Source organism: Dasypus novemcinctus, chromosome 12 (assembly GCF_030445035.2).
Source record: "Dasypus novemcinctus isolate mDasNov1 chromosome 12, mDasNov1.1.hap2, whole genome shotgun sequence".
NCBI lineage: Eukaryota > Metazoa > Chordata > Mammalia > Cingulata > Dasypodidae > Dasypus > Dasypus novemcinctus.
This window is the reverse complement of record NC_080684.1, coordinates 16613629-16635885: the sequence shown is the minus strand read 5'-3', so window position 1 is coordinate 16635885 and position 22257 is coordinate 16613629. Positions and strand designations below refer to the sequence as shown.

The 22257-nt window shown below is 38.6% G+C and overlaps 2 protein-coding genes across 17 annotated transcripts in view; one reads left to right on the top strand and one right to left on the bottom strand.

Moving 5' to 3' along the window:
- The window catches only part of PFKM (phosphofructokinase, muscle), a 47646-nt gene extending 40541 nt beyond the window's left edge, over positions 1-7105 (bottom strand). Inside the window, exons 1-3 of one of the 11 annotated variants that reach the window (XM_058307896.1) lie at positions 6111-6319; positions 4794-4884; positions 4084-4206 (exon numbers count right to left, since the gene is read on the bottom strand). In XM_058307896.1, the coding sequence (XP_058163879.1) occupies positions 4084-4206; positions 4794-4875 (205 nt within the window). In that variant the 5' untranslated portion in view covers positions 4876-4884; positions 6111-6319. Of the gene's footprint in view, positions 1-4083; positions 4233-4793; positions 4885-5079; positions 6057-6110; positions 6320-6530 lie in introns of those variants that run through there. The other 10 variants (XM_058307891.2, XM_071218805.1, XM_071218803.1 and 7 more) reach the window with 10 other exon arrangements.
- SENP1 (SUMO specific peptidase 1) overlaps positions 6117-22257 on the top strand; it is a 93041-nt gene continuing 76900 nt past the window's right edge. For 2 of the 6 annotated variants that reach the window (XM_004470397.5, XM_071218810.1), the window contains exons 1-6: positions 6730-6851; positions 9760-9807; positions 11405-11535; positions 13117-13201; positions 14050-14091; positions 18272-18431. In XM_004470397.5, coding sequence (XP_004470454.2) covers positions 6800-6851; positions 9760-9807; positions 11405-11535; positions 13117-13201; positions 14050-14091; positions 18272-18431 — 518 coding nt within the window. In that variant the 5' untranslated portion in view covers positions 6730-6799. Of the gene's footprint in view, positions 6221-6729; positions 6852-9759; positions 9808-11404; positions 11536-13116; positions 13227-14049; positions 14092-18271; positions 18432-22257 lie in introns of those variants that run through there. The other 4 variants (XM_004470399.5, XM_058307897.2, XM_004470398.5 and 1 more) reach the window with 4 other exon arrangements.

Below are 22257 nucleotides of genomic sequence, written 5' to 3'. Positions count from 1 at the left end.
ATGGGAGAAAATACTTCAAAACCACGTATGTGATAATGGTTTGATATCTTTGTTACATAAAGAAATCATAAAACTCAATGATAAAAAGACAAGCAACACAATTTTAAAATGGGCAAAAGACTTGAATAGACATGTCTTCAAAGAGGAAATACAAATGGCCAAAAGGCACATGAAAAAATGTTCAACATCACTATCAGGAAAATGCAGATCAAAACTACAGTAAGGTACCATTTCACAGCTGATAGAATGGCCATCATCATCAAATAACCAAAAAATAATACAAAACAAAACAAACAATAAACTCCAGAAAACTACAAGTGATGGAGAGGATGTGGAGAAATAGAAACACTCTTCCACTGTGGGAGGGAATGTAGAATGGCGCAATCTCTGTGGAAGTCAGTTTGGCAGTGTCACAAGAAGTTGAATATAGAACTGCCATCTGATCCAGCAATCCCATTACTAGGAATATATTCAGAAGAACTGGAAGCAAGGATGTGAAATGACATTTGCACACCGATGTTCATAGCAGCATTATTCACAGTTGCTAAAATATGGAACAAGTCCAAGGATACATCAACTGATGAAGAGCTAAACAAAATGTGGTATATACAAACAACAGAATACTATTCAGCCCTAAGAAGAAATGAAATTGGGATGCATATGACAACATGGATGAGCCTTAAGGATATTATGTTTTGTTTTTTGTTGTTGTTTTTGAGGATATTATGTCGAGGATATTAAGGCAGACATGAAAGGACAAATACTGTATGGTTTCACTAATATGAAGAAAATACACTGAGTAAATTCACAGAGATAAACTCTTAAGTATAGATTACTAGGACATAGAGTGTGGGTTTAGAATGGGAGCTGATGCTCAATGTATGTAGAAGAGTACAGGTCCTTGGATTGCTACAATGTAACGTCTCTATATAGAGAATTTTGCTGTAATGCGGAAAGCAAGAATACTTGCTTGGAAGGAACCTGGGCCATGGGCAGCAGTTATGTTCTCTATATATCAGCTGCACGCACAATATTAGTATGTATGCTGGTCTGTGCGAAACACCTGGGGGCATAGGCAGTGCTGGTAATGGTCTAGGTGAAGTAAATAATACTATATAGTAAAGTCTCGGGTTTCTGGGGAGATGTGGACATAGGGGTAGATGGATGTGGCATTAATCTCTTGGCATGCTCCCCAATTTGCAGCTCATTAAGAGGTTTCAAGAGTCACTGGTTACCTAAGCAGGCTGTCCATCAGTAAAACCTATAAGCATAGGAAAGGATAGTGGGAAATTGGACTTGCTGGACCAGAGCCTGGCCCAAAAAGCTACCTACTGCACCTGAGCCTTTATCCTGGAGGTTGTCCAACACTCTGCTATCTGGGAATGCTAACCGCATGTCTTTACAAAGGCTAGGGGCCAGGACATAGGGGTAGTGTGGGGCCTAGGCGCCTCACTCCCTTGCTGTGTACCAATGCAGGACTAAACAGCTTCCTTATGGTGGGTGAAGATCCTCTATTAGTCAAACACACACACACACACACACACTCTGCCTCATCATATTACGGGTATATCTTTTTACTATGAAGCACAGGGAATTGGAGAAAATTGCAACTGCAGCTGCTTCCCTGTCATGTAGGAGACTAGAAACAAAATGTATTCCATTTTCCTTGAGGAGTAGCACTCAGCATCTCCATATATAGCTGCATTTAGAACAAGGGGAGATCATTCTGGAAGAGTCCCTATGAATTTTTCAGGCTGGCAGCAACAGGAGTGGGCCATCAGGTCAGGGTTTTAGCATGTGTGGCATCAGCAGCTCTGAGTTCACCTCTGCCAATCATGCAATTTCATGACAGGAGTTCCTCATTGGTTCCCTATAGATCTGCAATGCTTGGACGCAGCAATGGCATCAGCCATCCCCCCAGAGCAGGTAACCACTCCTGTTGTCCTCTAGTTCTTCTTCCACCCAGTAATCAGAAAAATCTTCTTAAAACAAAAATATGACCCTGCCATTCTCCAGCTTAAAACAATGATTTCCCATAGCTTGAATATATAACACCTAGAAGGCAATGATTTGGCTCTTACACTACCTTTTAGAGTTCTATCTCCTTTTATTCTCACTCAAGTCAGACTGGCCCATTCTACTCTTTCAATGAGCCAAACTCCCTGTTTCTGAGGCTTTTCCCTTTTCCTGGAAAGCTCTTTATCCTGCTTTGCCTAATACATACTCGGCCCTCAGGCTTTCTGAAGGGGCTTTTCTGACTTCTCAAAACAGACTAGATGCCTTGTTTTACACACTGATTACATGATATTATTTTCTTTCATCACACTAGCACCATTCTAATTATATAAACGAGTGTATGATTATATGATTACTGCATTCACACCCACAAAACTATAAACTCCACAAGAGCAGGTGATGTACCTGTTTTACTACTTTATTCCTAGTGCCAAGTTCAGTGACTGACTAATAATGTGCTCAACAAGTTTTATTTGGAGGGAAGGAAGAAGGGAAAGGAGAATGGGAGGGCAGGAAGGAGGAAAGAGGCTGGGGCTAATTAGGAAGACTTTTCATTCCCCTTCTCTAGTGGCAAAATTGGGAGGGTTGAGTGGCTCTTACCTGAGGCCTCAATGCTAGAAGCCTGAAGTTGAACATCAAAATTTTGTCCATGGGATATTGCTGAGTTCAAATCAGAGAAGCAGGTCCAAATGGGTCATCAGAGCAAAGGGGGTCTGAGGTAGTATTAGGTATGGAGCAAAATGAGAATCGGAAAAGTTGGGAAGGTGAGGACAAATAAGAAATAATCTGTATAAATTCTAGGAACAGTAGTGAGGCCAGCAGTGGGACTTATTTATTGTTGCTAGCAGCTTTTCCTGCACGGGCAAAGCAAGTGTGATTAAAGGGGCAAAGACCACACACATTTGCCATACATACAGAGATATATATTAATTGCCCCAATATTTTAATAGTCATTTTTACATATAAATCATCTTCTTGTGAATCTTGTTAATTCTGGGCACACTAACAAGACTGAATAAAATTTGAGTTTAGAAGTTTAGAAATGGAGTTTAGAACAAGGTGCCCTGTGGACATGCTGGGGCTCAGCAAAGCACTGCCTGTCATCTGGTTCCTTCATTTCCTGTATCTCTCTGACATCCTAAATTTGACATTTTGGACCATAGTTATCAAGTTCTTAACAGACACACTGTCTCATACTATCTATTCTTCTTGGTTGTAAGCTCCTGGGGAATAGGGAAAGTGTCTTGCTTTGTTTTCTCATCTCCTACTGAGTCTAGTGCAATGATTTCAAATAGTCAGTGCTCAGAAATTATTGAATAAATACTGCTATATGTTCCAGAGGTACTGGAAGAAATTACTCCAACAAAATTGTTAACTTCTTGAGGAAAACTTTTTAAAACCTAAATTCCTTTTGAGAATATAAGGGAATTAGATTAAGTAATCTCCAAAGTATTTCCAAATTATAAACTACTGGGACAATGACAAGGATATGTCATATATTTTTTACAACCTATCATATCTAGTATAATATTGGGCACATAGTGGGAACTCAATAAATGTTTACAGTGAAGTGATTTCAAAATAGATATATTTCTATACACATGTGTTTCTGAAGCTTCATTTAAGCTGCTTGTGAACTGAACATTTCTTAAAATACATGAGAAATTTGTTATTAAATGGAGTCCCAAGGTAAATATTTTTCCAATATTTAAAATCATTTTTAAATATAACTCTTTAATCCCTTTACTGTTTTACATTTTTACATATCAAAGTTGCTGACAGTAAACCATATTAGATTATAGTTATGAGGAAGAAAACTGACTTTTATTAACTAAAATCATATTCTTCATAGAGAAAACGATCCCTCTTTCTACAGTTTTCCAGATAACCTCCTACTCTCTCTTATTCTTTCTTTCTCATACATGCACACACACTTTCTTCCTTGTGTCTTACATCATACTTCAACTTTTTGGTAGGTCTACCCTGATTTATAATGCTACCTATAAACTTTTCACTTTCCAATACATCTTTCCAAATTTCTTCCCATTGTTTACCCACATGCCTCACCGGTTTTCAAAATAGGTATAACTCCCACGGTGTCTGGATCATCCACAGTATTTAGACTCTTGAAGTCATCTGTCTCTGTTCGTGGCTTTTGTACGAGCATGCTGGAGGCTGAAGCTTCCCCAGCTAGGAACCAACAGCTTTAGGTCACCCTGAAGAAGGGATTCAGGAGAGGGAATGCTCCTTACTCCCTTCCCTTCTCCCTATGATTCCCAGCTGTCCAGGGCCTTCTTTTCATAAATCCAGTGAAAAATCAGAGAAGTGATGATTCGTCTCAACAACAATCTCACTTCAAAAATATTCCATTCCTTTGACAACATAAAAGGGGGAAAAGCAGGATACATACTAACCAGGGGTGGAAATGGCCATTTGAGGGGAGGCTCAAATTTTCTTTTAGGTTTTGGCATATCAATTAGAATGGAACTCTCACAGATGAGACCGGACGTGTTGAAGTAACTCTCCAAGTTATAATGTTTGTTCCCCCAACTCCCAAGACTTCTCTATCTGCTGGGGCCTGTTCTCACAAACCAGCCCCAAATCTCACCTGAATACTCACACAAGACATAACTGAGAGACAAATATTTTGTCAGAATGGCAATGGATAAGCAAGGTCGGTTGACCACCAAGTTCTGTACTCCCACTAGAAATCCTGAAATTGAGATGCCCTGTGAGAGAACCCATTCTCTGTCACTGGACTATGATGAGAATGGTACCTGTGCTCTGTGGAGTCCTGTCTAAGTGTCGAGATTGAATCACACACATGAAAAATTTCAGATGAAATTCCTCTTTATGCATGGCTGTCTCCTAGAAATAGAGATAGAATTCAATTGAAATGAACAGATCTGCTTGAAGATTAGGATGGGCAAAACTAACATGGACCAGGTATGCTCAATACAACTGGGCCTCAGGACTTGATAGTATAAAAATATCAGCATATGTGAGGTGATAAAAAAATAACCAATCTTACACCTTTGATAGGACAGGATCCCCTGAACTCACCAAGCATCCCCTTTTTCTGTCTGCTGAGAGTTATCTTTTTAGATACTCCAGACACCTCCCTTCTTTAAGTCTGAGCTCAGACTGTGGCTGTGAACTGGGTTTGGAATGACTGCTCAGCAACATTTCTCCAAGACAGGGCCTGGGTCCAGAGCCCAGCCAAGCTGAGGGGCTTGGTAAACAATCCAAAAATTAAAAACATGTTATTTCTTTCCATTATTTTCTTTTAAAAAGTAGAGCACAGATTAATCAGTGTGGTCCCAGGGACAACATTAGGGCCATTTAGGCCATTAGAAGTTACAGGACTCCTGGGTCATTTCCTATCTCTTCTCAGAAAAGCAGCTCTTTGGTGGGTACTCTATAGCTTTCCTGACATGTTTGCCTCCAGCGTTTTAGATGATTCTACATATTTCCAGAGTCTAACTGAAGCCCTCCCCAAGTTTCCCCCCCCCCCCCCACGAACGGCTAGTCAAGCATGATGTGGTGCAGGGTACAGGACCACAAATTAGGAAATCTGCACGCTAGTCCCAGATACACCATGCACTTTATAACTTTAGGAAACAACTTCACTTCTCTGTATCTGTTATTAAAATATTTCCAACAACCTCTACACAAGAACTAACGTTCTCAGAGTCTCAATAAAACACGGTATATCCTGAGATTCGACTTAGCGTTCGGGTCCCCATTTGCCGGGGAGCCCACAGGCTTCCGCAGATCCCAGACCACAGCAAAATGCTGCCATGGAAACAGGAGAGTAAGCAAAAATCGCGCTGCGGAACTAGAAGCTGGCGGGTACGGAGGCCGAGGGAGCAGAGAAAACAGGAGGACGAAGAGTGCACTAACAGTATTCCAAGAATGAGAAACAGAGAAAGCCCAAGCTGAAAGTGAAAAGAGAAATCAAGACCACAGCCTTAGACTCTCCTCTGTATTTCTCAGCCCTCGCAACACCGCGCAGGCGTTCCGTGGGTTCTCAACTCTGCTCTTTGACCTCCCGCCTCCACCCTTCTTCCCCTCCCCCCCTTCCCCGTTGCCACCGAGCAGCTCTTCCGGTATTGTGGAGGCGGTTCCGGTTCGCGGGGGTTCCCGGGTTTTACGTTCGGCGCCCGGCCGGAAACCCCTTCGCATAGCAGCCGGTTCCGGTTCGGTGAGTGGCGGCGGGAAGCTGGGGGAGGGGTGAGGATGGAGGGAGCCTGGGCTGGGAGGCAGTGCTGGACCGGGCCCGTCGGCCTGACCAGGGCTGGGCGGAAGCGGGAACGGCTGTGGCGCCGGCGCCTTTTCCTCAGCCCCGCCCCCTGGGACACCCCCCCACCCCCCACCCCCTGCTGTCCGCCCGCCGCCGGCCTGGCGGCCGTTGGTCAGGCTTCCTGAGGCCGTTCCTTCAGGCCTTCTCCCGGACGGCGGAGAGTCCGCCCCCCTGCCGGTACCGCAGGCCCCATCACGACGCTCAGCCTTACTTCGGGCATAAAGGCCGGTCGGAACTCCCGGGCTTTCCCGCCAGAGCAGGGGTTCTTTTTAGGGAAGACCTGTTTTCATCGGGAAGCTGAGCTTTCCTGTCATACCTGCTTCACTTCCCGTCTTCTTGAGACCTGAGTGATCTTTCTCGACTACTCCTGCGACTCACGTCAATATTTCTCCAACGCTTTTACTCTATGATACCTCCCTGAGATGTGATATCGCTAGTGCCACCACCAGAAAGAAACGTCTGGACCTCCTTGTCTGGGTTATGAAAATCCCCTTAACTGCCACAGTTTGCTTACCTGGCTCATCGCCTCCTGGTAATTCCCTTGAACCGTCTCTTTCTTGGTGTACCCTAACGTAATCTCTTTGGGTATATGCCCAGTCTCTCTTGTCTTGAGCTTGGTGATTTCTCTTTATCGGTGCCGCTGCAGTATTTCCACTATCTGTTGGCAATAACTTGCCCCTTTATCACTTTTAAGTCAGCTTAGTTAAAGTAATTTCATTTCACATTTGGTTCTCTTTAATATGATATTTGGGATGGTGCTGCTTGTAAAATTAATATAAAGCTTTTCATAGGCTATTATAACCAACTGTTTGACTTAGAGTCCTTGTTCTAATTGGATATTCTGGATGGAGTAAATCTCATCATCTCCTAAATCTTTGTTCTTCGTAAAGATAATTGTTAAGGACTCGTGTTGGAACGGGAATTACACGGAATTAAGAAATTGCTGTTACAGTGAAACCTTAAACATCTCTTTAAGCATGATCTCTTAACCTCCCAGTTTCGAGATTATGGCTTTTTTTCTTTCTTTCTCCAGTTCCTTTCAGGAAGCCTCATCCATTTTTACCTGATTCCAATTAATTATCCCTTTTGCACGGATGATCATGGTGTTACCCATCTGCTGAGTTAAGTATAGAAGGAGTGAATGGATGCAGAAACTTGCTGCTACTGCAGGGTTAGGTAACACCTGCTTTGGAAGCCCTTCCTTTCCTCCTCCCCCTGACTCCCTCACCTCCTAGCAATTGCCCCAGCTTTATTGTCTTGCTACCAAGTGTCTGTTTATGGATCTGGCTTCCTCGGGTAGACAGTAAGCTTCTCAATTGTAGGGACCATGTTTTACTCATCTTTGTAACATCCTGCATAGCATGTAGTTGACACACAGTAAGTCATGTTTCATGAAAGAAGTTGGATACTTAGTCTTTAGCCTTTAAGTTGTTCTAGTGTCTAACTGGGAGATACTACATGTGAAAATATGAAAAACAAAAGTAAATACATGGTGTTACAGTAAAAATTGGACCATTTACCTAATTGTTTTTCAGAGCTCAGACAAGGACGATTCTCACATCATAAATTTTCTTAACCACATCTTGGTCCTGATAAAGTTAATTGTATAATGCCTCTTCTCAGTATATATTTTCCAGTAACTTTATCATAGTCATAATGTTCTTTTTCATAATCACCTCTTCACATGTATGCAAGCTTTTAAATGCTTTTCTATACCTGTTACATTCTATTACAATCTGGACCCTTTTTTTTGCCTCTAGATTTCCTATTACCTTGCAGTCAGTTGCTAAGCTGATGTCACCTGATACCTGTAACTGCTTATGTTCCCTCAGTAAATTAAAGTGACTATTGTGTACTAGAAAACGAATATTGGAATAATTTTTCTAAGAGGATAAAAACTCTTATGCTTGCAAAATGCATGTGTTATAGGACATGAAAAATCAAAATTGTACATTTTAAATTGTAGAATCTTTTATGTTTAGGTTCATTTATTCCTAATTTCTCAGTTAGACACTGGCAAGATTATAAAATATTTTCATTGGTGGCCTCAAAAGTTAAAGATCCAGCATTTCATGGAAAATCTTGGGGTAAAGTATTCCTTTTCCCAAAGTGCAAATTGGCAAAACAAAACACTGAAGAATCTGGATGTGTTTGTATTAAAATGTAGATATAGGACTTTAAGTTTTAAGTCAGTGTGGGCTCTCCAGGGTTAGTGAGGTATACTTTTATCTTGCCAGTGTGTAGGTGTCCTTAAATGAGGATGTTAAAGGGTGTGAAGCTGTGAGATGTTTGTTGAAAGTACACTTGCCCAGGAGTCAGGGTACCTGGATTCTTGTCCTCCTTTTGCCTCATCTGTTTGATTTCAGAAAAATCATTTAACCTCTGACATAATCTCTAAAATTCTTTGAATTCTAGCTTTCTTCCTTCTTCATGTCTATCTAAGCAAAATGCAAAGGAATTTAACATGAAATTGTTCTACAGGGTTCTACCAGGCTTTTAAAAAAATTGGCATTCTTGGTAATACAGAAAAAGAGTTAGTGATTATACTTACAAAGTGATTTGAAAGAGTGAAATGTGAAAAAGCCATTGTTTGTTTGTTACGATTTTTTCCTCTTAATCTGGGATCCATGGAATTCCATCTTATTTAAAAAATGGAAAATAAAGAAGACTCTGGACAATTTTCCAGATAGAAGCCTTTTGTTAAATTGAACATTTGGAAATCTATTTGGGAATGCCTAAATCTAAGGCTTAAATTATTTGGGAATCCTCCCTGGCAAGGCTAGGTAATCAGAATATTGCTCTGCTTAGTCTGTATCTATGCCAGGAAAACCCAAGCAACCTTCCTTTGTGTGTTCATTTTGTTATTGTGACCACAAAGAATGCCTGTTATCATCAAGACTCCTGAATACATTGAAACCCTAGTATTGCTGATTAGGTGCTCAGTCTTTTAAAAAATACTGATATATGATTATGAATATATGTATAGGTATAACTAGTACCATACCTGTTCTCTTGGAAATCAGCCAAGAGGACCATGTGCCTACCAAAGGTATGTTTATTAACCTAGATACAAGCAGTTAGAACTTTATGAGGAACTTTAACTTCATTTTTCTGTGAAAAGTTGATATATTGGAGGAGAATGTAATCTCACATAGACAAAGGGGCTTTGGTTTGTAGCTGTTGGACTGATGAAGGAGAAAAGAACTTAGTACAACCGCAAAATATTCATTGATGTCCTCAGAATATCAGTAGCTTTATATTTGGCACCTAAGATGTATGGAAGAAAAGACCTTAAAACAAGGTCTGTCACTTGTTTATGAAATGGTTTTTTATGAGGTAAAAGAAAGAACAATGAATTGGGAGAGTGGCTTCCTGTGCTATAATTATATGAAGTAGATGGTTCAAAATGTAATGTTTCTGTTTTCTGTCTTCTTTTGTAGGACTTTGTATCTTTGCTAAAGCCAGTGATGTTAAAAGACCTGTCATGGGTAAGGCTAAAAGTGGTTATTCCATCCTGTTAGTTACTCTCTTGAGTCAAGTTGGCGTAAGACAATGGGTTTTCCTAACATTTTCAATATTTGCATCAAGAAAACTGAGCCATGGGTTACAAATCTTACAGTCTTACCTAGGGTCATACTGCTGTAACTGGCAGAGACAGAATTTGAACCCAGGCAGTCTGGTTCCAGAGTCCTTGTTCTTTAGTATGATGCTGTACTGTGTTCTATATGATACATAATTTGATTAAGGTAAATTTTTTTATTCCATGTAGTTCGTGGCATTGAAAATTATTGTGGCTACAACATTTTCTAGTATTTCTTTCATAGTATTTTATGTCTGTAAAGGGGATCAATATAAGATCAAGACCAGTAGTCCGTTTTTGGAAAGATGGAAAGTAGTCAGTTTACAGAAAGAGATAAAGAGTTAGCTCTTATAACATCCCATATAGTCCTTTTAAACTCATGTTAGCCTTTGCTCTACTTTCAGGTTTTCCCTTTTGCTTAGTCTACTTTCTCACTCCCCTTCTTTTCTGGTTGTTTCTATTTTCTCTCATTGCTGACAACAGTGTAAGTCATTGAATCCTTATAATCTAATTTGCTCTTATCCTAGTTTTTTATAATAACAAAGTTCTCAAAATGGTTATAGAGTAAGATTCTGCCATAGTATTATAATAATTGAACTGATATTACCTGTTAAGAATCATATGAATAAGTTATGTTTTTATAGGAAAAAAAAATCTTAGGTGGATTAATTTTTAAAACATCTTTTTGAGTTAAAACAGAGGAAATAAACCAATTTAAGTGTTTGTTTCTGAAGGATGACATTTTTCCCCAACTTTTTTATATTTAAAATTTTTTCCGCAGGTAAAAATTTTAAAACTAATTTCAGAAAATTTTCATTGTTTTTAAACTTTTATTTATTTTTTTATTTTTTTATTTTTTTAAAGATTTATTTATTTTATTTAATTCCCCCCGCCCCCAGATGTCTGTTCTCTGTGTCTATTTGCTGCGTCTTGTTTCTTTTTCCGCTTCTGTAGTCGTCAGCGGCACGGGAAGTGTGGGCGGCGCCATTCCTGGGCAGGCTGCACTTTTTTTCGCGCAGGGTGGTTCTCCTTACGGGGCGCACTCCTTGCGCGTGGGGCTCCCCTACGCGGGGGACACCCCTGCGTGGCAGGGCATTCTTTGCACGCATCAGCACTGCACATTGGCCAGCTCCACACGGGTCAAGGAGGCCCGGGGTTTGAACCGCAAACCTCCCATGTGGTAGATGGACGCCCTAACCACTGGGCCAAGTCCGTTTCCCTGTTTTTAAACTTTTAATTAAACTCTTTTTATACTGATAGAAGTTCTGAACTATTTAGTATACAATCTCAATTACTTCCAAATGAGCCAGTTTCTAAACCTGGGCCTCTTCTTTTGAAAATGGCATTCTTGCCAGTGGTTCCTTTTGAAGGAGGGGTTTTATTTGGTTTTATTTGAAGAGGTTTTTTTTGAGGGGAGGATCATTTATATTAGGCTAAAAGATTGGTTCACAGGAAAAAAGTTATTGAAGAATTATGACTTGAACTAATTTGGACTCTTTCCCCAGATGATATTGCTGATAGGATGAGGATGGATGCTGGAGAAGTAACCTTAGTGAACCACAACTCTCTTTTCAAAACCCATCATCTGACACAAACAGGTTTTCCAGAGGACCAGCTTTCACTTTCTGACCATCAGGTTAGGAATAATAATCTTCCCTTAATTAATTAAGTATTTGTCTCATCCTAAGTTATTTTCTGATATAGTTTAAATGCCATTATCAAAAGTACAGTATTTATGTAAGCTTTTTAGAATCAAGAATTTTAGTGTTTAGAATTCTATTTGGTATATTAAAGTTAAGACAGGAATCAGGCAATGTATGAATTATTTGAGAACAGTGTGTTTTATAAAACTCCTTATTGTTGCTTTAAATTCTACAATTATCAATATGCAGGTCAGTGTTCTTTTAAACTAGTGTCTTAAAATTGCTGAGCTCCAAATTGGAGAGGGGTGTTATATAAGTACATATATAGCAGCTCTGAGATTTCCTGGTGTTATAAAGCCTAGATTCTCAAAGTCTGGTCCAGGATAGCAGTATCCGCATCACCTGAGAACTTGTTAGAAATGAAGAATTTCAGACTCCACCCCAGATCTACTGAATCAGAATTTATATTCTAACAATATCTTGAGCTAATTTATATATACATTAAAATTTGAGAAACACTGTTAAAAGCAGTCTTTACCAGTAGGAAAGCCATTAGCAATTTGGATGGAGCAATTCTCTACTTTATGACTCTATCCCAACCATACCAGGATGTTTAGCATCCTTGGCCCATATGCACTAAATACCTGTAGGACCTGCTTCTCCATAATCATTTTGGTCACTGAATATGTAAGCATACATTTCCACTGTTGTACTAGGGGGTGTGGCACCATCCCTGGTTAAGAAACTGTATCAACAGAATCAAAACCAGGTTGATTTTCTTAGCCTCTTTGATATATTTTACAGCTTTCTTTCAAAACAAGATGTACTAAATGCATATTTCTTTTCTAATGAGTATTCTTTAAATTCAATCGTATAACATGTATTAGTCAGCCAAAGGGGTGGTGATGCAAAATACCAGAAGCCTGTTGGTTTTCATAAAGGGTGTTTATTTGGTGTAGGAGCTTACAGATACCAGGCCATAAAGCATAGGTTACTTCCCTCACCAAAGTCTTATTTCCATGTGTTGGAGCAAGATGTCTGCTGATGTCTGCCAGGGTTCAGGCTTCCTGGTTTCCTCTCTTCCCAGGTCTTGCTTCTCTCTGGGTTCAGGGTTCCTCTCTTCCTAGGGCTTGCTTCTCTTTCCTCTGTGTGCTTACTTCCTGGGGCTCCAACTTATGACTTCAGTATCAAACTCCAGCCTCAAAACTCCAAGATTAAAAATCCTCCAACTTTGTCCTTTGCCATGTCTTTTATCTGTGAGTCCCCACCCACCAGTGACCCAGTCAAAGCCCTAATCATAATTTAATCATGCCCAAGTACAGACCAGTTTATAAACATAATCCAATATCTATTTTTGGAATTCATAACTATATCAAACTGCTACAAGATATTTTGCTCATTTCCTCCCTTAAATCCTCAATTACTTCATCAGATTGTATGTTTTCCTTTCTTATTAATAAATAGTTTGCACTGTATAATTATAGTGAGTTCTGAAATATGTCGATTTTGTTTAATGGTACATTTCTCCTTTATTGTCAAAAATAGGATTTAAGAAAATCTTCTGTTTTGTTTAGATTTTACCTTCCAGGCAAGGAAATTTGGACCAATCTTTTACGTGTTCTACAAGAACTGCAGCTTGTAGTCCAAATTATTACTCAGGTATGACACATTGCTTGGAGCCAAGGTACTTATACCTTTCACATTTCTTCATAGCAAATCATGTGTTTATAATCCCTAAAAGTAAAAATTTTGAAAGCAAAGTGGTATTTTCCCTGCTAAAACATAATTTTGATAAAATTTTTGTATGCTTTTATATTGCCATAATACTTTACCAATCTAGTCTCAACCAAATATTAATTTTTTAATTGAAAAGTTTGTTGAAATACATTCTCCTGTTATTTATACCATTGTAAAAAAGCAATGCAGGTTTTTGTGTGTGTGTGTGTGAGCGTGCGTGTGCGTGTGCATGGTATAAAGGCTATTTGTTTTGCCTTGATTTAAAGCACAGAGCTGGCCTATTTCTATCTACCTGAAACCATGAAACCTGAAAATTTATTTCTGCCCAAGCTTGTCCCTCCATCAGGGCAGGAAATATTAACTATATGTTTCTGTCTAGTACCTGCCACAGCCATGCATGCATATTCAAGGGCTTGCCTATTCAACTTGTGATCCATGATGACAGAAGTCAGCATTCTCTTGGTTATTCCTATCTGGCCTGCCTGACTTATCATCTACCCCGATCCTAAGTTTTGAACCCCCAATGGTCTTCTAGCTCTATCTTGGGAAACTAAGAGTTTTATTGGTTGGTCTCTTGGCAATATGACTCAGGAAAATTACAGACACTTGTGTACTTTGAAGAATCAGTGATCTTCCCATATCTCCATCTCCTCATCTTCAACAAAAATGGGAAGACTGGTTATATCATTGAATCAGCCTCACTGTGATTTTTATATAGAGATGGTAAATATGAAATGCAAATAATAATTACTGTTATTTGACTTTCTCAGGATTCTTTGTCAGCAAGATGAGATCACCTCCCCTAAAAAGACGTTAGTATGATGCTCTTTTAGATTTATATTTAAATGTCACTTAGGTGTGTGGTACTTTATCTGCCCTGGGCACTGAATTTCCTATCCTGAGATGGGCAGTGGCCTTCACATAGTATGTGTATAATTTGTACAGTAAAATCAGTTAATTTGCTTGGAAAGTAACTTCTGTCATTATTGAAAAGGCATTTTTGATAAGCAGAGAGCCCAAAATTGGTTGGATAGTTAATGGTTAATCAAATCTGATCGTTAGTATTTCCATTTGAACTCAGGCTCTATTTGTTTGTAATTTCATACTGATTTGCCATTGGATAGAATCTTTGTTTTTAGTTTAAAATAATTGCTTAATAATAAACAAATATGTAGAAAATTATACTCAGAATCCCTGAACTGTAACTCAACTAATTATTTAACCCAGCTCTCTGTGGCCTTTTCTGATTTTTATCTATGGATTCATATATAGCAGACATTGTATGATTCATTACCTATACTATCTTTTTCTTAGTTCAATATTTTTATTTTTACCTTTCTATGTTAATATATTATTCTTAACACTTATCATTTTTCTGTAGATATATAATAATTCATGGAAATGATATACACATCCACAATCCCTTACGTGCAATTCCAAAATCGTATAGCTCTGAAAACCAAGACTTTTTTCCTAACTTATTTTGGTAGCAAAACCTGACTTGACCTGAATACCTTGGCAAAACCTACATGAACTGACATTTTTATTTAAAGTTTGTCTTTATCTCTCTAAATGTGAATAATTAAACATTTCATTGTAGATATAGCAATACGTTTGATTACGGGGTGCTGCTTTAAACTATACATAGAAGCATTACATGGTATACCAGGCTATCTTTCTAAAATTCCCGAAATTTTCAATTCTGAAACACAGGTAGACCCAAGGTGTGTCTGACTTGGATAAGCGTCCTCTGCCTTCATCAGCCATTGTAAATAATAAGACTTAAAAGCATTTGTACATGTAGCTTTTTTTCTTTTGAATTTCATTAGACCCTTTATATTCACAAAAGGTGTATCTGAGATCATCTCAGATTCTCATATTCTTGAATATGGCAATATTTGACCCGATTCCTGGCATTGTAAATTGTGCACATGATTCTTGATATTTACATTTTTCTTGTATTTATCCTCATATTACAAGTTGATCCCCATATAAAAATCTTCCACAAAAGTTTTATCTCACTTGAAGACCATTTTTTAGGAAAATGAAAAATATTAGCTTCCTAGTAGTTATAGATATGATGAATAGAGAATAATAGTAGTAAATAACAAAGTCATATTGAAATGGGGATATTGGGCTATTAGACTTATTATCTAAATTTACTCATAGCCTTGAAGCTGAGAATTCAGATATCATCTCTGCCAAATTTCCTATAGTCCCTGATAAAACAGGCTTATGGCATGTCACAGACCTCCAGGGTTGCTCCCTAACAATCAGAATTTTAAATCTGTGAATGCCAAGAGTACATTTTTGTTATAATTAAGTCTTTAATTACAACCTTACCTTTTACTATGTACTTTTTAAACTTTCCTTTGCCACATCCATTCCAGTTCTTTGCAGAATTTTGTCTCTACTATCTCATTTGGATATAGTCTTTTCTAATAATTGCCTACATTGATATCTGTGGTCAGTACCTTTGTGCCTTACTTCTTTATTCGGCTAGATGTGGGTCCTCAGTTTATCTTAGTCTCTTTGACTGTATTGGGGTTTGTCTCCTTTGTCATCCTGCTATCCTCTCAAATTCCACCAAGATAGAAATACAGGAAAGCCCCAAACCTTAGAATCTAGGGTCTGGAGCCTCTCACTTACTGCTTTTACCAGATCTGCCACTCTAGATCAAGGTTTTTAAAAATCGGCTTCTTAATCCACTCAAGATTAGACTATTAAAAAAATTTATTTTTAGAAGATTCTATAGAAAGCAGAGAAAATACAACCTTTTCCCTTTTACTTTAATAATTTAGTTAAGGTCAGGCTTCAAGACTTCTGTTTTATCAAGGGTACGATGAAAAAAAAAAACCCTAATAAAAGTAAATTTAGATGGAAATCAATTGTTTTGCTCATGCTTAGAATCATTATCTATGTCTTATCTTTGGAAAATATGTTTAATTAGGTTGCTAAACAGGTATTTAGTAGGTGAGATGATTTAAAGCATCTTGCTATTATAATAACTAAATGAATCCTAAAATGCCTACTTTCATAGTAAATGATTGCTTGACATACTGCTCTTTTTTAATATAAAGATTATTATTTTATGTCCATAAAAGTATTGCCTGCTCCCTGAAGAATATTTTTAAAGAAAGGTAGTAGACCTCCATCATTCTATAATTGAAACACAACCACAATTAAATTTCTGATGTATTCTAGTTTTGCATTTGTATGTGTGCACATAACAAGTAAGCTCTTTTGTGGCATTTGCAACTCTGATTTCCTGGTGATGACAGAATTCTAGGTTAAACCCTCACGAAAAAGTGAGTGTGTGTAATCCCCGTTGTCCCTTCCTAGCTTTATCACATCAAAAATACAGGACTATTCAGTGATTTTATTAAGTGGGATAGAACCATCTTTTTTTCTGGTTAAACCAACTGCCGGCATTCTTTTTCCTTACATTTTAAGGTTGACGCTTCTGTCATATGCCATTAAGAAGGCTATTATGACTTGTCTTTGGTCTCAAATTTCCTATTTGTCAGGATAATGTGAATTTCTTGCCAGACTTATTTTTCTTTGGCATTTCTTGTTAGATGATTCTCTAATCAAATTTTAGTTCAAAGGTGTGAGAAACAAAGATTTGTATATTTATAGTGCATTTAAAGATAACAATTTTCTGGTCTTTTACTGAGACTCATTAGCCCACGTTTTATCCTTAAAATAGTAGTAATAGTTGCTAAGTGTAGGATCTGATTAAAAATTTTAAAAATTAGAGTTTATTTTGGATGTAAATGTAATTTATTTTAATTATTAGGCTAGGGTCATCCACTGGTGAATCAGCTGCTACTAACATCACCCCTGACTGTTGCTTTTTTCCAGTCTTATTTTCCCCAATCCTGATACTCTGACCAACTTAAAAAAATACAAAAGTTGTATTTTTGTAGGCTCCCTTACTTACTGGATAGAGTATCAAAAGATACATTAAGTATTTTATTTTATTGTCTTTTTGTTTGTTTGTTTGTTTTTTGTTAGAAGGTACTGGAGATTGAACCTAGGACCTTGTATACAGGAAGCAGGTGCTTAGCCACTGAACTTCATCCAATCCCCATTAAGTATTTTAAATTGCATAAATATACAATACTATGCAAACTTCTATGAAAATATCCTTTGAAAGAGGGTTTTCAAAATGTCAGCTTTTCAAGAAATGGAAAATTATCATTCTCATTTTTCAAGTGGAGCTCCTCAGAGTTCCCATAGCCTAACATCTAAAGTAATGAAGGAGCTATTTTAAATTGTTCAATCCTGCCAGTGGGGAGGGGAAGGTATAGAATTTATTCTTCTTAGCTAAAACTTCAAGACATTTTTATCACCCTAGCTGGTAAAACCTACAAGTCAGAAAATTCAAATAATAATCCCCTGTGTGACTGCACATACAGAACAAGATATATATATGATGGGTCATTTTGCCATAAGGTGGCCAAAATAAGCAGCAATTAGGCTTTCTTCACTCCTAGTGACAGTCCCTGAGTCATGAACATGGTAACTAACAAAAAGAAAGTGGCACCAGCTGCTATAACTGTTGTTCATTTGAATTACAATTCTCCTTGGCCCTCCACCTGCTTTCTTACTGGTCTGGCCTACCTTCTTTCAGGCCCAGGCCTGGGAGTGCTTGCAAGATATAGTTGGGGTAAAATGTTGACTTTTGGTGGACACCACGGAGTCACATTGATGCAGATAAGGCACATGGCTGTGGCAGGATTCAGCTCCTTCATCAATTTTCAGGTTAGTATGGCTGAATCAATTTTAGTTTGTAGAAGTTCCTTTACTGCAGACTTTACTGGCAGTTGAGACTGGGATCTTTCTTCCATGAAAAACATGGTGATATGCCACCTTATCAATACAACAATGTGTATTGTTGGATTGGAATACAATTTGGACATGGTTGCAGTCATACAGAGAGCCACCTGTAGATATTTGTTGAATTTATTCAAATTTTTATTCTTTTAGACAACCCTTCCTCAGACAGTTTTCTTGGATCAGGCGATTTAAGAACCTTTGGCCAGAGTGCAAATGGCCAGTGGAGAAATTCCACTCCAGCTTCAGGTTCAACTTTACAAAAATCAAGGAACAGCCGAAGTCTTTACCTCGAAACCCGAAAGACCTCCAGGTGGGTATTACTTCTTAAGCCTTTCCTCAAATATAAAAGATAATGGCCATGAGGTAGTTATTACATTGGCATTTTAAAAGAGAAACACCATTTTTGGACTTCAAACCTTAGAGATACGGACAAATCCAATTTAAGCTTTTAATTTACTTGATGCTAAATTTTGGTTATAGCTAAATCTTATTAGGGGAGAGAGTTTTAAGGGAAATCTTGGTAGCTATTAGTATATTGAGATTCTTCAGGATTAATATGGCTGTTAGGATCAATCTCTGCAACTTTGGTAGCAAGGAACCAGCACCTTTTACAGGCTCTCACATGAGCAGGGAATTGATTGAAACCAAATAGCACTGCACCTCATGGCCTTAGAATTATAACTACTTCTATTTGAAAACAGCCACAGACAATTTTATACTAGTTTTTTCAACATCTAAATCCTACCACGTCATTGTCCAAGCTTATATGTACGACTTTAACTTCTTAAATTCTGTTCTGGTGGTGGATTTTAGGAATGTGGGGTCACTTAAATTCCTCCTTAGTCAAAAGTTGTTTTCTGATATTGATTGTTTGAAACCAACAAGGTGGCTTTTATTTTATTTTATAATTATTAACCCTTTGACCTGAGAACGTGTCATTTTCCCCACTCCCATTTAAAAACAAAAACATTAAGCTAAAGATTCCTTGACCACTAGCCACAGTTTCATTTCCCTCCCTATGATAGATTGAATTATGTATCCCAATTTAGATATAATTTTAATCTGCATTTCTGTGTGCATGACCCTGCTATAAATAGACCTCTTGAAGATGTTATTTTTAGTTAAGTTGTGGCCCAACTGAATGAGAGTGGATCTTAATCCATATTAGTGGAAGCCTTATTAAGAGAAGAAACTAGAAGCCACAAGTGAAAGGCCGCTCAGGAAGAAGCCAGAGTCGGTGGAAACCGGAAGAGCAGACACAAGTAGAGAGAGATTGCCTTGTAATGGGAAGCAGATATGCAAGCCAAGGAATTGACCCTAAGGATTGCAGCAAGCCTTCAACAGAACACTGTAGACTTTATGGAGAAAGCATAGCCTTGCTGATGCTTTGATTTTAGACTCTAGCCTCCAAAATCATGAGCCAATAATTAATTCTTATTGTTTAAGCAAACCCATTGTGTGGTATTTGTCATAGAAGCTTGGCAAATTAAGACAGTTTTTTATACCAGAAAGTAAGGTGCTATTATTAGAAATGCCTAAAAATGTGGGAGTGGATTTGGAATTGGGTAGTGTATAGAAGCTGAAAGAATTTTGAGGCACTTGGTAGAAAAGGCTTAGATTGCTTTGAAGAAACTGTCAGTAAAGATAGAAATATTAAAGGTGTTTCCAGTGAGGACTCAAGACGTTAAGTTAGAGCTGTAGAGAAAGTTTCTATCAGAGAATTAATAATTTGTCATGAGCAGGATGTTGGTAGTAATATGGGTGTCAAAGGTATTTCCAGTGAGTCCTTAGAAATGATGAATGTTTATTGGAAACTGGATAAAAGGTGATCCTTGTTATAAAATGGCAGAAAACTTGGGGAAATTGTGTTCCGATGTTGGAAGGCAGAACTTGTAAGTGATGAACTTGGATGTTTAGCTGAGGAGATTCCCAAGCTAAATGTGGAAGGTGCAGCCTGATTTCTCTCTTGCTGTTCATGTCAAATGTGAGAAGAAAGGGATAAACTGAGAATTGAACTGTTAAGCACAAAAGAACCAGCCATTTATCATTTGGAAAATCTTCAGCCCATTTGGATAGCATGCTCTGAGACTAGGGCCAGAAGTAACTCTTAAAGTGGCTTCCCAGTGCTTCTAGGAAGTGATTCCCCAGAGAACAAGGCTTCATGTGAGGGTTTACCTGGACCACCCTTTATTTTTTTTAAACTTTATTTTTAAAGGAATTTTAGATTATAGAGGTTACATGGAAAATATAGTAGTTTCCCATATACCTCACCACCATCCCTCACATTTTCCCGTTAATAACATCTTTCATTAGTGGGACCACCTTTATTAAAGAAAATAGCATGCGACTCATGGATCCAGTAAGCCATCTTAAAGGAAGTCAAGATTGGAAATGGAATTATCTAGGTAGGATCTGTAGAAAATCCTTTTGGATTGATAGGTCGGACCCCCTTGAACCGCACAGAAAACTGACAAGGTGTTAGAATTTTGTGTTAGCAGAAGCAGTGCCAGCCTGCACTGAAAGGGACAGAGATGGGACAAATTGAAGGAAAAATAACTTCAAAGGCAAAACTATGGAAGCAGATCTCTAGACTGAAGCGATCTTGAGCCAAAGGGAGAGGCTTCATGCCCCATATTAAGGGAGAGTTCAGCCACCCAAATGGTCAGAGAGGGTGGGGTCTATGCCCCGGTATTAGAGGAGAGTGCGACTGCCACCCCAATGCTTAGAAAGGCCTATAACCCCTGTTTTTGAACAGAGTGTGGCCTCTATTCAAGTGCTTGGAGAGGGTGGGACCTGATCTCCAGTACATAGGGAGAGCATACTGCCCAGGTGCTTAGGAGGGTGGTGCTGCCACTCCAGAAGGCCCAGAGGACAAAGCATCAATCTACTGGTGACTCTTAGACCTTGGAATCTAATGGAATTTGTTTGGGACCTGTGACCCCTGTTTTCCTTGCAATTTTTCTCTTCTGGAGTGGGAATTTCTATGCTATGACTGTCTCGGTATTGTATTTTGGAAGCAGATAGCTTGTTTACTGGCTTTCACAGGTGAGTTTAAACCACAGATGGATTAATTGATTTTGATGAGATTTGAGGCCTAGAGTTGTTACTGAAATGACTTAAGGATTTTGGGATATTGGAATGGGATGAATATTTTGCAAGTGGAAGAACTTGCCTTTTGGGGGTCCAGAGGGCAGACTGTGATAGATTGAATTATATACCCCAATTTAGGTATGTTCTTAATCTTAACCTGCATTCCTGTCCTGTGAGCCCATTGTAAAAAGGACCTCTTGAAGATGTATTTTATTTCTTAGGAGGTACTGGGGATTGAACCCAGCATTTCATACATGTTGTATTAGTCAGGGTTCTCTAGGGAAGCAGAATCAATAGGAGATATCTGTAAATAGTGTGAGATTTTATAAAATTCTCTTATAACCATGGAGATGTGCAAGTCCAGATTCTGCAGGCAGGCTGCAAACCAGGGGCTGTGATGAAAGTCTAATGAAAATCCTCGACGAGTTCTGGGAGATGGTGACTGTCCAAAGATGAGCTGGGAAATTCTCTCTGAATGCTGAAATCATTTCCCCTTTTAAGACATTCAACTGATTATATAAAATGTCATTGATTGCTGATGGCAGTCTCCCTGGTTGATGTAGATTTAATCAGCTATCTATGTAAACTCGATGGTGACTAAAGTCCATAAATGTCCTTGCCTTACAGTTAGCCCAGTGCTTGCTTGACCAAACAGCTGGGCACAATTACCTGGCCCAGTTGACACATCATATATGGGAAGCAGGTGTTCAACTACTGAGGCACATCCTTTCCCCAGTGAGAGTTGGTTTTTTCATTTGTTTGTTTTTAGGAGGTATGGGGGATTGAACCCAGGACCTCGTATATGGGAAACAGGCACTCAACCGCTTGAGCTACATCTGCTCTCCTCCATACCTTGTTTTTTTAAAAGATTTATTTATTTATTTCTCCCCCCTCCCTCCACTGTCTACTCTCTGTCCATTCATTGTGTGTTCTTCTGTGTCTGCTTGTATTCTTATTAGGCGGCTCCAGGAACCGATCCTGGGACCTTCTGAAGTGGGAGAGAGGCAATCATTCTCTTAAGCCACCTCAGCTCCCTGGTCTGTTAA